At 43.1% G+C, this 18,324-nt stretch overlaps 1 protein-coding gene across 1 annotated transcript in view; it reads left to right on the top strand.

Annotated features, from left to right (window-relative positions):
* LOC310695724 (ras-related and estrogen-regulated growth inhibitor-like) overlaps positions 1 to 18,324 on the top strand; it is a 26,373-nt gene extending 8,049 nt beyond the window's left edge. The window contains exons 2-4 of the mRNA XM_083480582.1: positions 8,442 to 8,498; positions 11,214 to 11,287; positions 13,693 to 18,324. Coding sequence (XP_083336708.1) covers positions 8,442 to 8,498; positions 11,214 to 11,287; positions 13,693 to 14,178 — 617 coding nt within the window. The 3' untranslated portion in view covers positions 14,179 to 18,324. The remainder of the gene's footprint in view (positions 1 to 8,441; positions 8,499 to 11,213; positions 11,288 to 13,692) is intronic.

The following is an 18,324-nucleotide window of genomic DNA, read 5'->3' as shown; positions in this document are numbered from 1 at the left end:
TCACTCAGCTACGCCCCTGTCCTGACATTTGTTTGAGTTGTAGCTTGTAGTGGTAGAGAGAGAGAAATTTCTAAAACCAGTACTGGTTGTGGCAATTTACACTTAGACAGGCTGTCTAGAAATGTGGAATAAGCCTTTCTCATGGCTGGAGCATAGAATTGGATTGTCTAGGAGCCGTGTGGAGAGTGTGAGTCTCTGCTCATACCTTATTTTACTGAGATGGAGGCCTGATTCATCTGGTCATTTATGATGTAGGAAAGAGGTGCAATGCAATCCCCCCCCAATCACTTTTGCGTGATGAACATTTACAGAAACTCCCAGGATAAATGCAACCTGTCTGTTTTGTAATTGCAAGCCACCTGGAGACCTTGTTTACAGACAAGATCAAGGGATATAAATTTCAAGCAAAAATAAAGACTAGATTAGGAACTGTAAATCTAAAGCTGTCAGAGTAACTCAAGTGGAAAAGGATTTGCTCTTACTTCAAAATCTCGACCTAATTACAACTTTCCCACTTAAAAACTTTTTCTCAATTTCATTGCTTAAACTACAGGCAGAACTGAGGTTCTCTCTATATGAATTTCACCACCATGCAGGATGCTTTGATCTGTGGAGCGGAGACATCAGTCGGATCAGCTGTTCCGTATAAAAATGCTAGTGTAGGGGTGGGTAAGCTTTTTGGCTCCACAAGTGAAATTTGATAGGAGTGCAGGGCTACCCAGTTGTCAGTTAAATGCCATCACTGCATTGTCTAGCCCAGGCCTCCTCAACCTCGGCCCTCCAGATGTTTTTGGCCTACAACTCCCATGATCCCTAGCTAGCAGGACCAGTGGTCAGGGATGATTTGAATTGTAGTCTCAAAACATCTGGAAGGCCGAGGCTGAGGAAGGTTTGCTCTAGCTGAAAAGGTTTAGTCATACATAAAGACTGGACTTGTAAGTAGCTTTTAAATGGCATGTTATCTTGTAACAAATTTATTTCTAACAGATTTTAATAACTATTACAGTGGTACCTCGGGTTAAGTACTTAATTCGTTCCGGAGGTCTGTACTTAACCTGAAACTGTTCTTAACCTGAAGCACCACTTTAGCTAATGGGGCCTCCTGCTGCTGCACGATTTCTGTTCTCATCCTGAGGCAAAGTTCTTAACCCGAGGTAATATTTCTGGGTTAGCGGAGTCTGTAACCTGAAGCGTATGTAACCTGAAGCGTATTTAACCTGAGATACCACTGTACTGCATTTGACTCCTAGTAAAAATATGCTTTCAGTCTTCAAAGCTGTTTTCTAAAGACACACTGCCATGTGTGGGTGGGGGCAGGGTGGGGCAAATTTTGCAAGGACTAGTTTGTGGGTAGCTTCAGGGTGCTCACTGGGCCTCTTCCATTTCTGCCACCTGAGGCAGCTGCTTCACCCTGCCTCATGGGTGACCTGCCTTGGCCCTACCTGTCTTGGCAAGCCAGTTTCAAGGAGCCCTGCCAGTGGGCCTTTGAATCTTCTCCATTAGTTCCAGAAGCAGGACTTATTTTGCTGCAGAAACCCTCTCTCACTCGGCACTTTTCCCAGAATCATTGGGTTTGCTTAACCGTGTGCATAAGAGTCTGACATGACCAGACCTTTGTTTGGAGAAGTACAAGGATGGGGTGCAGGTGGGGAGGGTGAGCAGAAGAAGCTCCAAGTTGCAACTTGGCAACCCTAAGGGCACTAGTTTGATCTAACCACAAGGATCTCTTTCAACAGGCTTTCGTTTATTATGAGGCTCTTGGTAATAGGATATAACTTAGTTGGATTTATTATATTTTTAAGGTGTTTTTTTTCACCCGCCTGTAGCTCTTGAGAGTAGGATGAAGGGAACAGAAGTAAGTCACCAAAGCTAATCTACTCTGTAAAGGCTCCTTGGTTTATAAAGGCACCCCAGCTTGATCTGCCTCTAAAACCATTAAGTGTTTGGTTTATCCATCAGCGCCCACATCACACTTTCTTTAAATGTTACCTGCAGCAAATTCTGCTCATGTTCAAGATGAATAGTTGGGCCTGGTCTCTGTGTCAACCTCCGCCTCTCTGGCCTTGACTCCTTCCTTGTAATAGGGCCTTCTGTTGTTGTGTGTTTTTCCCCCTTGACATTTTTAATCTGTTTAATTGGGTTCTTAATATAGACCCATGCACTTTAGCTTTGGGAGTCTGCCCAGTTCCTGCTATCGAAGCAGGCACTTCCCAGAACTCTAGATTGATTTGTTCCACTGTCTTCCCCTTTGCCAGTGAAATCCTTAAAAGATGCAAGTAATTACAGGCTGCTGCATTCTGTTGCTTTACTCACCTGTAATATGGCACTCCATGGGTTGTCATTTCATAGCTATTTCTAGAAATTGCTTTTGAACTAAGCCGGACCCGCCTCACCCTGATGTTTTCCTTTGAGTCCTCTTTTTGCTCTGCCATACCGTCAAGACTGAATATATACCTTTCTATAGGGCAGAATATTGTGGTGATGCAATTGTGGGGAATGGGGGGGGGGTTTAGGGGCTCCTCTTTATCTAGTTTCCACCACCAGGTGAATATCTGCATCCTCCCTTGCTTCCAAATTGACTTCTTAGAGCACACAGCTTGCCATTGGGGCTGTCTCTTGATCCAGAACTTCCCCCAGGGCCCAGCCTTACCATTAGGCAGAGTGAAGCAGCTGCCTCAGGCAGCTGTCATGAAAGCGCAGCAAATGTATTCAATTTCTTGCAATGTCACATTGTGTTCGATATTTTTATTCACCGCGTAGTTTATTTGCAAGTTTTTAATGTATGTTTTATTGTTAGTCTCCATGGGCCTTCCTGTTGGAGGGCAAAACAGAGTAAGCATAAATAAATTACTTTTCTTGCAAATGCTAAAAACAAATACCAAGTTTGGGCTGTCTGGTTTCAAGGGGTGTTCTTGTTGCTGCTGCATGAATCATATTTTTCACTTATAACTTTGGAATTTGTGAGGAGAAACATAAATTCAAAATCTGTGTTCAAATGTTACCCATGAAATCCCACTTCTACCACTAAAGCCGGGGGGGGGGGAGCATATTACCTTCAGTAAGCACATAAAGTGAGAAGGGCAGAAACACAATTGATGATACATGACTGGCCATTCTTGGTGGTGGGTCAGTTCTTTAGGGCAGTGGGTCCCAAACTTTCCACCTCCCCAAGGACCACTTGAAAATACCAGAGGGGCTTTATGGACCACTTAATAACATTTCTGTCTGTTGTAGCAATCATAATGTGCTTTGCTGTTTGGTTTTCATTTTCCTTTGATTGCTTCGTTTACTTCTTATACATTGCATTTCCATAGAATTCAAATTTTAAAACAATAAAATACAATATGAGAAATAAAAGGAGCTCAGAGAAGCTCCCCTGGCTGGGAAGGCGCTGCCTGCAGCCTCCTTATGCCAGCAGACTGCCTGAGCAGATGCTTAACTATTAGTCACTTTAGCTGCCACTCTGATGGGCATGTCCTGGACCTTGTTTAGTGGTCAACCAATCCGCTGCTTGATGGACTCCAGGTTGCTCCTGGGTCCTAGTGCCCATCCCGTCACTGTTTATGTGTGCAAAGTCTACCAAGTGCTCTGTAGCATGTTGAATTGATCCAAATCTGCCGCCCCTCCCATCCTGTCGCTGAGGCACCTGCCTCACCTTGGCTCATTATTAAGCCGGCCCTGATATTATATATTCGCTTTACCATGTATTTTTGCATATATTAGAAATTAAATGTTTAGAAAATGAAAAATCCAGTGCTTTAAGTCAGCACTGTCTGATTTCAGTCAGTGCCCACTGTGCCACATCACTCTGTTTAAAATGGCAGCTTGCAGACTCAGCTGCCTGATGCTAATTGGACTGCTACCACTGGCTACTAGAGCTTCTGCCAGAGCCCAGCCTTACAGGTGAAGGCTTATTAGAGGGCACGTCACCAAGATCCCCTCAAACCCAAAGTCCTGAAGGGAAAGCTCCTGCAGGTATTCCTGGGCAAGGCAAGATGTTTGTTCCTGCCCATTGGCTCCCCATACCTGTAGCTGCTTCATAGATGAGTGCAATCACAGATACAGATTTATGTCTCATTCTTAATAAGAAATCTTGCTTAAGCCAACATCTATTACGGCTTTTTTTAAAACAAACCAACCAACCCAGTGATATGTGTGAATTGGTAACGGTGATGTATGCCCCTTGCTGCCCTGATTTTTAATGTATCTTTTCACATGATGTGTTAGCACCAATTTCTCTGGTAATGAATTCGTGACTGCACATTTCTTATCTGTGGAGAGGATCATGTTAAATATTGAGCTCTATATATGCAGATGTATGACACGGTGTTCTGGATGGAAGAAAGATTAATCTGGTGATGAGTCACTTCCCTCCAGCCATTTTTATATTTACTTTTAAAAACAACAACAAATTTATACTGCCTGTCTTCCCTTTTGGATTTTAGGGTGCTGTAGAATCCAGTAATCATAACAAATGCAGTAATAAAACAATAAATAAAACCCATTACAGTACATTATGCATTCTTGAGTTCACAAAAAGAACCTTTGGCAACTTTTGTGAGGAATTGTTACTGGTGTTGCTCTGTGCTACCTAGAAAGGACAGCAGGTTGACATGTCCTGACAATTCCTGAGGCTGTTGTGTTCCTTTTTCTTTTCTTTTTGTGGAGAAAATGTCAATCTGCTGAGTCCATCCAGTACATACCCTTAATATCTCTACCTGTGGTAATCTGTGGTATTGTGTCCTGCTCATCCACCCTAGGTAAGATGTGTGGTATCCCAGGCCAGCTGGGTTATTTTGGTACTTGAAGCAGAAAGTCCCACAAGTGACTGTCCCACAAGCACCTCTCCCCCTCCCTGGCAGCACAGTTTTGAGGAATAACAAGAGTAACAACCAATGCTTTGTTAACAATTTTCTGCCCTTTCCTGACACTCAAAAGTCACCTCCCTGGGGCAGCTGCTTCCCTCTACCTAAGGGCAGGGCCAGCTGCATGAGGAGAGCGTAATAACCATCACCACCTTTTTTTATGTGCTTTTGGACATTCGGGATAAAACCAGTGATATTTCTACCTCTTACTACCTGCAGAAAAGTTTTGAAATTGAACAAGACATGAGCCCTAAAAACATTAAGAGTAGCCCTGCTGAATTAGCCCAGTGGCCCATCTAATTCACAATCCTGTTTTCATAGTGGCCAACCTAATGCTAATGGGACCCAAGTACAATGGCACTCTCCCTTCTTGTGCCTCCGACGCTTGACTTCCCAGCTTTAAAAAATTGTCTAAACTCATTTTAAAGCTATGCAAGGTGGTGGCTATTGCTACATCTTGTGGGGCTTTTAAAATATATACTGTATGTATATTTAATTAGTGAAACATCTTTATACCACTTTTTCAAAGACACCAAAGCAGTTTACAAAAAAATCCTCTGCAAGACAAAAGCATTAATAACAAAGTTAAAACATATAATAAACATGTATGGCCTTTTCAGATGCACTGTATAACATTCCTGGTTCCCTAAACCATGGTTTTGTAAGCCAGAAACAGCTGTCTGGTCTGTACACTCTTCCTTTGCATCCTGACCTCCTCCACTGACTTGGATGCTGTGATCCTAGTCTCGTTATGTCTTAAATGGGGGGACTGTGTTTTAATATTGACTTACCAACTAGGATCCAAAGCCACAGCTTCATCCTGGAGGATGATTATGAGGAGTGGGGGGAAGCATGCAGCCCCAGCGCTTTCTCCTGGCTTAATGAAGAAGGGTTTATTGAGCAGGAAACGTTGCACCTCAACTGGCCAAATTTTTTTGACAAAACAAGAAGTCTTACAACCTTTCCAAAAGGACAGCAATGCAAGAAGTTGCATAACCTCTGTGGGATGGAGGATGCAAAGGTTTGGAACTGCTACTGGAAAAGTTCCATCCTGGAAAAGCTATTACTGTCCAAACCTGATGTGTGAATGAAGCAGATTGTATGCCATCTAAGTAGACCTCTGCTGGCAACTGGTCTTGTGTGTGTATAGATGGTCCTTAAAATATGAGGGTGTGCAAGATCTTAACATGCTTGTGGGTCCTATTAGCGTTTTCTCAATTGAATTTCCAGGCTTTGTTGTCCTTGGCTCAGAAACAAACACCGTGCAGCTACCGTAGCTCTTTCATTATGGGAACCTTATTTCTAAAGTTACTCCCTAAATGATGGGGACCCACAGTGTTTGTGCTTCGTCTGGGCCATAACCACATCTCCCTTTCACAAACAGGAGCCCACCCATCTCTTTTTCTGCCTCTCTCAGCCTCTGCCAAAACCACCTACATTCTTTAACCTCCCAACCCTGTGTGTTATCTTTGTCTGCAACTCTTCCCTCCGGCTGGCTGGCTGTTTTGTACAGAGTTCTCTGAATGTGTACTTGGAAGGATAACCAGTGCTTGGATAATCCAGTCCTTTGTGTTCTTTCTGGCTGTAAGTGATAGTTTGGTCTGTGGTGTGTGTTTACTTTTTTCCTTACCCCTAAACTTAGAAAAATGAGCTATATGGAATATGGAAGGACTCCTGATTACTAAAGCTGCCCACACAAGGCAAATTATGTTCAAATTATGGTGTCCTTTTTTCCCCTTCTTTAAAAAAAGAGTGTATGGAAACTGTTATTCTGATGGGTCCAGTGCTTATTTCCTTTGTAAGTTACTTACATTTTATACTTTTACTTAGATTTTATAGCTTTGAATCTCTTATATGCTGGGAGATAAGACAATAGCAAAAAGACTAAAGAACCACAATGTTTTAAGGACCCTATTGGGCCAAATTACTGCTTCAGCAGATGCCTTTTGCACCAAATTAATCCAGCACAAAAGGGATTTGAAATTTAGGGGCAAGCAAGGTATCCCAGATGAAAGGTTTTCCATTACCCTGGTGTATAAGATGATCCCACATCATACTCTTTTTAGACAGACCAGAGAGTGGGTGCACATGAGAAAATAAAAATTATCTCCAAATGGTTTTATTTTTGCTCCCTCTGCCTACCCAGCTATAATGATGGAAAGAAGACCTTAAGTTTTCATGACTCACTCTTCTATTGTGTAGGAGGAAACAAGGCAAACTCCCTCGGGGACGAGCAAAGGGTCATACCAAAATATCTCCTCCTGTTCTCCCCAGAGTGATGGGTACAGATTCCCAGGCATAAAGGCTGTGGTGTGTGTGTCACGAGTGTGGCATGTTCGCTGTCAAAGGCATCTGGTTAGCTTGCAGAGCAGGGAAGAGAAGGGCTGCAGGCTACGTGCAGTCAAGGCGGTTTCCTGCACTGACAACTTTGCTTTGTCCATTCTCGCCCTCATTCGAAATACTCTTCCCACCCTCATTTTGAGAGGGTATGCTGTATCTTCACTGCAGGCTTCGACTTGTACCCCCTTCCCCACCCTGATGTTATTTGTCTCGGCTTGGCGTTTTGCTGCTTCTGAGGCCACGCTTCCATATTTTAATTTTAGGTGTTGGGTGGGTTACAGAGAAGGCTTTTGCTAGCTTTTTGAGAAGAGGCATGGCTCATTCTTGCATATTATTGTCTCTGTGAGAGAGACAATATTGTCTCTGAGAGAGAGAATGATGGCTACTTCCCTTCATGTGCTTTAAGAAACAGTGGTTGGCAGATCTAATGTCAGAATTAACCTCTACACGCCATTCCTGGAAGAGCTCCAGATTAAAGGATGTGGGAGCGCTGGATTGAACTGCGCAGTGAGCCTCCACATGGCTCCCCTAGTAGCATTCACACATTCCTTTCTGCCCACCGCATTCCACCCCTGACTGTTCCTGAGTTTTGGAGAATGAGCCACCATTGTGCTTCTTGTGCTTAGCAATATTCCAAGCTGCTCAAAAGAAAGTTTGGAGCCTAGGAAATCTGGCACTTACGGGTCCTTTGCTGCCTTTTCTATCCACCACCTTGCTGCCTCTATCTGTTTACTTCCAAAGTAAATGCTCATTGAAATGCTCATTGTGACACTATGTGTGTTTTGGAGTTGTATAAGCTCACAGGACTTTGTTCAAAAATAAATTCCACTTCAGTTTTCATGTGGGAAGCTTCTAAGAAAGTGCATCTCTCTCTCCGTGTGTGTGTGTGTGTGTGTGTGTGTGCATTTGTTTATTCCAGCCCATCACCTGGAAGTGCACCCCTTTCATTATCTTCATTTGTTGTCCCCAAAACCTCCTGCCAACAGTCATGTCCTTAAGACTCACCCACTAATTGGTTCCTTGGTCATGTGTGCTTTGATATTCTCTAGGTGAGGCTTTCCCAACTGGGTGTCCTCTACATGTCATCCCTGACAACAAGGAATCATGGTGGTTGAGGGGGATGGTAGTCCAAAACATTTGGAGGTCATCAGGTTGTGGGAGGTTGCTGTAGACTATTGTTATTTCTGTTTTGGTTTATTCCATTAATCATGTTTACTTTTCCTTTTTCCAATGAAGCTTTGACAGTGAGATTCATCACTAAGCGATTTATTGGTGATTATGACCCAACTCTAGGTAAGTCTCGCTTCTGGCTTATGTCTCTTGTACTGATTCAGAGTGGTGGTAGATGGTTTATTATTATTATTATTATTTTATTTTGGAGAGTTGGCTCCAGCACCAAGAGCAATTGCCATTTAGCTCTCAAATACAAACTGTTTGAAGGAAGTGGTGAGGGTGATAGTTTAATGATAGTGCACATGCTTTGCATCCAACAGGTTCCAGGTCCAATCTCCAGGTATGGTTGGGAAAGACTTTTGTCTGAGAACCTGAAAATTTGGTGCCAGTCGGTGTTAGATAACACTGCGCTAGATGGTCTGGCTCATTATAAGGCAGCAGCCTGTATTCTTGTGATGGAATCGGGGAGGCTAACTACTTTCATACAGCAACAATGGACTCTCTACTTGGTGAAAATAATGTCAACGATTGGACAAGATGCTATGGTGGTGAGCTGAAGGTTTAGTGCAAAGAGAACCTAGCACTTTGTTCATTTCTCCATTGCCATCTTGCTCCATTTACCAAGCAATTACATTCTAGAAAATGCCTTGATATTGGACCAATCAAGCTGAATCTCCGCTGGGCTGAGTGTCTGTTCTTTGAATATAATAATAGAGCAAAGCACCATCTGAAAATCCTTTCATAGTTCCCCAGAAAGCCTACTTTGCCTCCAATTCACTAGTCATTTTGAAAATTTAGGTCATTATGTACATGTTGTCATTTAGCCTAGAGAGGCTGATAGTCTCCCATCTGCAAGGGATCCCACCCCCACCACACCCCAATTGTCAATTTGGGAGCAACTCATGGAAAATTAGATTAATACCTGTTCAGTCCTACATTTCTTTGATGGCGGAGGTATTCTGCACAAAAGCAAGAGCTGTCCCTCCCCCAACCTCCAGACTCTTCAGATCAGGTACCTAGATAACATGCACGTGTCCTGAAATTACTGCATTTTCAACAAGGCAAAGAAGCCTGCCTTGGACAGAACTGGAAGCTGATAACTCTGAAAAGAGATGGAGTGATGTGTGAAGGGCTTGAAGAACTAACAGGAACTAGTTTGGGATACTGGAGCCCTCAGTAAGGCTTCCTGCTGTGTTGTTGTAATAGCAACATAAACACCTCCATTTGGAGTTACATATTTAGAGATTATGCTGTTAGTCCATCTGGCCTTTTGAGGATGGTGTGGGAATAACATTGTGTGGGTTGCAGCTTCCTGAATGGTTACTAAAAAGGTCTGTTGATGTTTTCTTCTTTTTCTTCAGAGTTTTCCGCCCCTCACAGCTGAAAAGCAACCTGCCATTTCTGTCTTGTCTTTTCAGCATTTTTTATTTTTGGGCTGGGTTGAAATCCTATGCACACTTTTTTTTTTAAAGGAAATAAGCCCTTATTGAACACAGTGAGGATTACTTGCAAGCAAGCATACATAGGCTTGCACGGCATGTCACAGAATTCACTGTGCACAAAATAGAGTAATTTGGCTGCTCTGTAGAAGTCAGAGAGGGCTGTGGGTGGGGAGGGTAAGCAGAGGGAGAGAGAGAATCACCTTTATTCTTTTCCTTTTGACAGAGAGGCATAATTGCCTGCCTTTGGGTGTATTATTCTCCTCACAATGTGACTAGACAATATATGGCACGTCCCCACCCTTTAATTCACAGTGCATATGGACAGACTCCTTTATCAACACATAGATCTTGAGCAGGAGAAGAATGGCCCTCGAGGCCAAGATAAGGCCAATAAGGCTTGTGGGAGCCTGGACATTTCATAGTTAGAGGGCATGTGAGGTTTCAAGGTGAGAACAAGGTGTTTGGGAAGAAATATGTAGCTGTGCACAGCTGCCATTCAGGGCATCTTTTGTTCAATAGGTGGCCTTTTCTGCCTTCCTTGGGCTGAGTTTTGCCAGAACAACTGGTGCGCTTTCATTTTAAGTCACTGGCAAAGTTCCCTTTACCTTCATGGTCCTTCCTCCACCCCACCAAGACTAGTCCCAGAATTTCTCCATTTTGAAGCTTTAGCTCATGCTGCAAACAGGAGGCTGGGCAGTGTATTGAGCTCGTAATGAACTTGTCAGTGATGATGGGCTATATTTCGATCCACAGTCACAGTGTGGCCAGTGTGGCCTGCATACTACAAACCTCTCTGTCCATTTACACACACACACACACACACACACACACACACACACACACACCAATCTACTTTTCATCTCTCCTGGATCCTCACACTTTTAGTTCCTCTCTCCTTCTATACCCCACCCTTCTCTGAGAGCCCTTGTTGTGTCTGAGGTGAGGCAGGGGGCATTTGGGAAGGGGCTCTTCTGTTTTGGCACCCCACTTGTGGAGCTGTCTCCTTTGGAAGGCTCACCTGATGCCCACCAAAATCCTTTAAAAATAAATAAATTATTGGGTTTGAAGAGTTTTGCCTGTTCAATAACAGCCTATGGTGTTTTCTTGAGTTTTATATTTTGATTGTAAACTGCACTGGAAGTTCTCAAATAGAAAGGTGGTATATAAAAATTAATGATGAGGTTAATAAAAAAATACAGGTGCATAAGATTTCTCAGCAGCGCAAGACGTGTAGGGGGATTTTCATGCTGGGCTGTGTACTTGCTTGTGAACAGAACCAGGAGGGCAGACAAAGGAAGAGAGCACTCTCCACTCAGCTTACTGCTAGCTTTTATTTTTAATTCTGCTCTTGCATATGCCAACAGATTTCTCATATATGTTTTATGTTCCACAGAGATGATTTATAGGCACACAGCTGTCATCGATGGGGAGATGGTGCATTTTGAAATTCTTGATACAGCAGGACAGGTAAGGTTCTGGTCACTATATCTCAAAACAAGGGGACTGGGAAGGGGCCAGAAAAAAGCCACCAAAATTTCCCAGAGGGCTTGGGCTATAAAATTTGGGGCCATAAAATTTGAGGCTGTTTATCTTGGAGAGAGGAAAGGCAAGTAAAGGGGGGACATGACAGAGATGCATATAATTATGGCTGTTGTGGACCAAGTCAGTAGAGGCATTTTGTCTCTCTCTCTGATAATATCAGAACCTGGGGCCATCCAGTAAAGCGGAATGGCGAGAGATTCAGGACAAACAAAAGGAAGCACTTCTTTCCCCAGTGCAGAGATAACTTAAGGAATTCACAGGCACAATATGTTTTGACAGCCACCAACTTAGATGGCTTTAAAGGGGAATTGGACAAATTCACAGAGAATGAGACTTAACAATGGCTATTATTCATAATGGCTATATTCTGCCAACCTAGCAGTTCGAAAGCATGTCAAAGTGCAAGTAGATAAATAGGTACCGCTCCGGCGGGTAAAGGTAAACGGCGTTTCCGTGCGCTGCTCTGGTTCGCCAAAAGCGGCTTAGTCATGCTGGCCACATGACCCAGAAGCTGTACACTGGCTCCCTTGGCCAATAAAGCGTGATGAGCGCCACAACCCCAGAGTTATTCACGACTGGACCTAATGGTCAGGGGTCCTTTTATATTCTGCTTCTAGAGGCACCATGCCTCTGAATACCAGTTACTGGGAAACAGTAGCAGGAAAGGGCTCTTCCCTTCCCTTCAAGTCTTACTTTGCTGTTGTCTTTTTAATCAGTATTTTTAGGTTTCTTTTATGTCCAAAAGCCTTCAACATGGCTTAGACAAGATAGACAAATCCAAAATAGAATCAAACTATACAAAAAGACAGATGCAAAGCAAAAGCAAACATTTCCAGCCATTAAAAACCTCAGAGGCATCTGGTTGGTTGCTGTGCTGAACAGGATGCTGTGCTAAGATGAACCATTGGTCTCATGCTGGTTTCCCCAGCCCTAAGAAAGAGAGTGCCCTAAGAAATATGTTTCTGAGATGTAAACAGTGTAGTGGCTAAAAGGGTGCGCAATGAGCCTGGAAATCCCCGGACCAAATTTGTGTTAGTTGTGAACTTACTGTCCAGCCAGTGTCTCTTAGCCTTGACCCCTCTACTGGAATTATACTGACTGATCTCACATAGTTGCTGTAACTTTTATTCCGATAAAAAGGAGCCAATGTCCTGGTTACATGGTTAGAGTGTTGGACTATGACCAGGAAGATCTAGATTCAAATCTCTACTTTGGCAAATTCTCAACATGTTACTGGAAAAAGGACATTATCTATCTATCATCTCTCTATCTATCATCTATCTATCTATCTATCTATCTATCATTTATTTATTTATTTATTTATACATACATACATACATACATACATACATACATACTCTGCCCATCTGGGCAGCTTCCAACACAAATAAAAATGTAATAAAACATCAAACATTAATAGAAACAATCTGATCCAATATAAAAAAAAATCAGAATAACTTTAAAATAAACAACTTATATCAAATAAAGCAATATTCAATAATCCATTAGACTTTAATAGTAAACAGTAAAATTAAACATCAGCAAATAATAATCAAACAGTTTACACTTACCAATTACAATAAAGAATTACTAATCTATAATCAATAAAAATAACAGCAAATCACAATGCCATTATAAAATGGCAGTATGTCCTCATACAATAAATAAATGCCTACATTATTTCACCAATAATGTCTGTTTCCAAGTAAGTTACTTTTAGACACAACTGTACTGCTCTCCCTTCCTGAGCAACATTGCACATTTGAATTTAAATCTAACTTGTCCCATTTTAAAGACACAGACAGAATGTAGCATGGACTGTTAGAGAAGGGTGGGAGCTCAGTTACAGAGCATCTGCTTTGCATGTAGGGGGAGGTGTTGGCAAGCGCAGGGGAACTCTGAGGCTTGCAGAAGCACAACAAACTTTAGGGGAAAACACCCAACAGCCCATGATGGCTGAGGATGCCCATTGGGCATAGAAAGGTGATTGATTGTTGTTGGGGCCGTGGAATGGAATAGCTGGAGACTTGAACAGAAGTTCTTCACATTACAACCTTTTGTTGCAGGTCCCACTTGTGAGTTTATAATTTCATTTTCTCTCTCTCTATTGGCCAAAGTAGATGAATTGTGGCTGACCAAATCTGGGACCTGGATGACCACCGAACAACTGTCAAGTGGGCTGGGTGGGGAATGGTGCAATCTGCAGAGGAGAACCAGTGACTGGAAAGGGGGTACATAACCACCATTGGTCATTGTGTACAGATGTTGTGAGCTCTTTGCAAAGAAGGTGCCATGCTTATACAGATTTGCGATTGGTCTCTCTGTCCTAGGAGGAGGACTCTCTACAAATTGAAGAGAAGATAAAGTGGGGAGATGGCTTTGCTGTGGTTTACTCTGTCACTGACAGGTGCAGCTTCGACGAAGTCATGAGGCTCTGCTTCCTCATCAACCACATCCATTCCAGCCCAAAGCGGAGCAGTGCGAGTGGAGAGCCGCCCGTCGTGATTGTCGGGAACAAGAAGGACCTGCAGTTTGACCGCATGGTGTCCTCTGAGGATGGGGAGAACCTCTCCAAGGCCCTGAAGCATCCTTTCTACGAGATCTCTACCAGGGACAGCTATGAGGAGACAGTGGTGGTTTTCAACACTTTATACAATGAGCTGATGAAGCAAGGTCATTTTTCCCCAGGGTCCTTCAAGAGGCGAGCAGTGTCTAAACTAATGGAAAAGATCCCAAAGATTCATGCCAACTCAACTCTGGCCTCGGGTGGCAGGAGCCTGAGCTTCAATTCCTTCAGGGACTACATCCCGGAATGAACTTCTGCACAGGCCATTGTGAAATGATGGGCAGTTTTTGCAGGGACCAGCTGGAGTTGGCAATGGAGAGTGTGCAGAGCTGGTGAACTGGCAAGTCCAGAGACCTGTGCATTGTTAGGAAAGGTGTTGTTTTCCCCTAACTACCTTTAAAGGCAGGAAGGTCACAGGGTGACCCTAGACCAGCTTTGTGGTACAGCAGTACATAAGACCAACCCGACTTGGTCAGACCAAAGGTCCACCTAGTCCAGTATCCTGCTCTGAACAGGAGCCACACAGATGCTTCTGGGAGGCTCACCAGCAGGATATGAAGGCAATAATCTGCCCCCTTCCCTGTTTCCAGCTCTGGCAATTTGTATACAGAAGTATACTATCTCTATAGCTGGAAGTTCCATGTAGCCATTATGACCAATAGCCATTGATAGACCTACCCCCTGTGAATTTTAAAGCCTTCTTTGCTGGTTGCCATCACCACATCTTGTGGCAGCAAATTCCATAGCTAAGGCTGATGCGCCACATTTTCTCCTTGTAGAGATTAGTCTTCTAAATCCTGGTGGAAAGGCATCTGTGAATGTTCCTTTGGTTGCATGGTCTGATTATTCTTTTTGCGCACCCAAGAAAGCAAGGAAAAGTGGATGCCCTTGCCAAGGCTGGACTCTTGATGCGGAGCTCTGCACCAGCGCAGTCTTGTTGAGTCAGCTTTGTTGGAAGGAGGGGTGGTGGGATCTACAACAAGTTTTGCAAAAGGCTGATTAAGATGTGTTCTCATCTTCCCGGCTCTTGCTAGTATGTTATTGCTCATTCCTGTCCATCAGCATAATGGTTTAGGCACCTGACCTTTTTCCATAATGGACCAAGGCCAGTGGCCCCACCAGTTTTCTATACAGTGCAGTCAGGATCAATAGAAGAACATGTTGCAAGTGGCTGATTGAAGGTTTGGTTAGAAGAGAGTTCTGTTTACATTGAGCAGTGCCATGTGACTTCATGGCAGGAACCACTGAGGTCACAGAATAGTGAAGTTCATGGAATCGTGGAGCTTCAGGCTGCAAAACAATGCACACTTTCCTAGAAGTGAGGCCCACTGAGGACTGTAGGACTTACTTTTGAGTAAACGTGCATAGGATTGCACTGTTAGTGACCAGAAGCCCATCGAGTGTGCCATAAGACAGCTTCTCCCACCACCAATCTTCCTGTGTAGTTAGTACCATCAGTATTCAGATAACTGACTTTTTATTGGTGTGTAGATGTCATAGCAGGGAGCACTTTCAAATCTTTCCTCCTTTCTGGCAGATTTTTTTTCCCTTGAAGTAGGAACATAAGAAGCTGCTTTAGGGCAATGGTCGAACCAGCCAAGTACTATTTGTCTTAACCAGCAGCCAACTCTCCAGTATCTCAGCTTGGTCCATCGTGTTCATTTCCTGCTCTTTATTTAACTGGAGAAACCAGGGATCGAACCTGGAACCTTCTGCTTGCAGAGCATATGTTGTGTCATTGAGCTATGGCCCTGACCCAAATTAGTTATTTCTTCCTCTTTTAAGGCTGCATCCATTGTCATGCTAATATACTTGTAGGCACTTGCTGTTCTGGAAGGAAAGGTGACCAACTTGTTCCACAAAGGCTTCCATTCTACCGTTCAACACTGGAAAATAGCATTCTGTTTGCCTCCTGCTTCCTTCTGTGTAGGCAACTCAGAGAAGCTCTGTGCGTTGCAAACACAGATATTTTAGTTGCAGCTTGAGGGGTTCTCCATAGATCTGAAAATAATAAACATATCTGCCTGCTCTTCAGCAAAACCCCAGGGCCATCTTTTGCTTCTTTCTGACAACAAAAGGAACTGCCTTCACCCAACAAGTCTGAGAACATAGCTCCCTCTTGAAACCCATTTAACTCTCAGATCCAAACTAAGCATTTTTAAAGTCAGCTTGTGTGGCTTTATAATTACATTTTGTATTGTAAAATGATATGGTACTCTGCTGTTGACTAATAGCTGTGTACAAGCAGGAAATGGAATCAGAGTATATGAGGTGGGCGTGGTGAGAGGAGTACAGCTCCAGGTGCAAATACAATGAAGCCAGAACTAGATGATACTGGAGGTTTCCAAGATCTGGACGCCACTAGAAGTTGTGGACTACAACTCCCATCAGCTCTATAGCCAGAGCTTGAAAGTTGTAGTCCAGAACATCAGAAGGGCACCAACTGGGCTATCCCTGCCCCAGGCCTTTTGCGGTGGTACAAATCTATTCCTGTGTTTTATTTCAAAAGTGGGCATTGAATCTACTTAAAATGGAACAGAACTCTTTCGTTTTTATCCAAGGTTACTAAAATAAACACTTTCTTAGATTTGTGGCATTGTCAGCTCAATAGCTGCCACCTGGGTTAGGAGCTTGACTCTCCCTCTCCCTGCAGTTTCTAAATCCTAAATCAACACTGTTCCATGGGGCACCCTGCAGTGATCTCAAGAGAATGAGTAAGTGTGAAATAAAAATCTCTTCAAAGCCCCAATCACAAATCCAGGCATATGTTCAAAACAAAGGCTTAAAATTCTCTCAGGATGCTTGATTTTCTAAAGGAGCCAGGACTAAAAATGTCCTTTCCCTCTTTTAAGTAGCCTAGCAGAACTATTGTTGGATTGACTGCTAAAGTGGTTTGCTTTCACAGTCAAATGCTATTCTGGTTTGTCTCATGGGTCGGGGGGGGCAGTTATACCTATCTCAATTGAAATTTCTAAGAAGCAAATTCTAAATTAGAGTCTATGTCTGTTTCCACAGGTGAAGGCTGTTAGCTGGAAGATTTTTTTTATTTGCTAGCGATAGAGAATATTCAAAAAAGATTTTAATTTAAAGGATGATTGTTTGCATGTGTCTTCAGTAAATTTTCCTGTTGAAGAGGTCAGGAAAGCTAATCCTCATGAGAGCAGCTTTAGATATCTGCATTGTTTTATACAACTGTATTCCAGCCACTGGAAAAGTGCATAGCATCCTTTCTGATACCTTCTGTTATTAATGGATTCTGCTGAACCTGTCATGGGAACTGTAAAATGTACTTGCAGTGGTATATAGATTGGACTTTCTAGGAAAGGGGGTGATGATTCACACACATTGCAGCCACCTACACCACCTTCATCCAGGTTTCCAACTTCTCACAGCCACAGAAATCTCACATCCCCACCAGTCACTGAAAATGGCGGCTACTGTAGTTTTCACAAAATACACAGTATTTCTCATGCTGCAACTTGATTGGCAGTACATAGTTACTTGCCTAGCTGCCCTTTGCGACAGACAGTAAAATTACCCTCCCCCCCAAAAAAAGCAGTTTATGTGCTTCTTCATCAAATGGAAACTTTAATTTGCCAAAATTAAATTTCACCCCCTAAAATGACATGTCGTACTAGAACATAAAAAGCCCTTTTCATTTGAGGAATCTATGTATGTGCTTCCTGTTCTGTTAAGCAACTTTCCACCAGCTATAGAGGTACTGCAAGGAACTGCTGCTTGTTTTATATACACGCTCATACACATAAGAGAACTGAAACAATCCTGCCTCAATGAGGGCCTCCTCCCCAAAAGTACAAACCTTGTACAATTGTTTGCTCCACAGTTTGGGGTTCCTTGGGCAAGATATTTAAGGTAGGACACACACACACGCCATTGCTGCTTCCTGCTCACTTTCCCATGGGGCTGGAGGTTGGCAAGCAAAGGAACTGGCTGGGTGAAAGAGGAGGAACAGTATTCATTGCCACTTTTGGGAGAGGGCAGTTAGTGAGTGGTAATAGCTGCTGCTGTTTCTTGGCTCAATGTCACTTGCCCAACTGGATGGCTGAGTGAGCAAACGGATAGCAGCGAGGTGCAGCCACAGGGGATTTGGGGGAGTGGACCCTTGTAAGACACTGGGACCCTCAGCATCTGACCACGAATACTGGGCAATGGATGGAAATTTCTCTCAAAATGTAAATGCCATTATTTTTAAATACTTCATAATGTATTTTACATGTATATACTTTTTTTCTTATAACTTCCGTTGCATTTTGTAGACCTGGTGCCAGAAATCTTAATGGTTTGCTGAGGGTGAAGAAAAGCTGCCATCTTCAGCAACTGTTTGTATATGGAGTGGTGATGATTATTCTGTGAATTAAAAAAATAATAATTCTCA

The sequence above is a fragment of the Podarcis liolepis genome (assembly GCF_965112155.1).
Source record: "Podarcis liolepis genome assembly, chromosome: 1".
In the NCBI taxonomy this organism is placed as follows: Eukaryota; Metazoa; Chordata; class Lepidosauria; order Squamata; family Lacertidae; genus Podarcis; species Podarcis liolepis.
The sequence above is the reverse complement of the archived record's forward strand: the minus strand, read 5'-3'. Positions and strand labels throughout refer to the sequence as shown.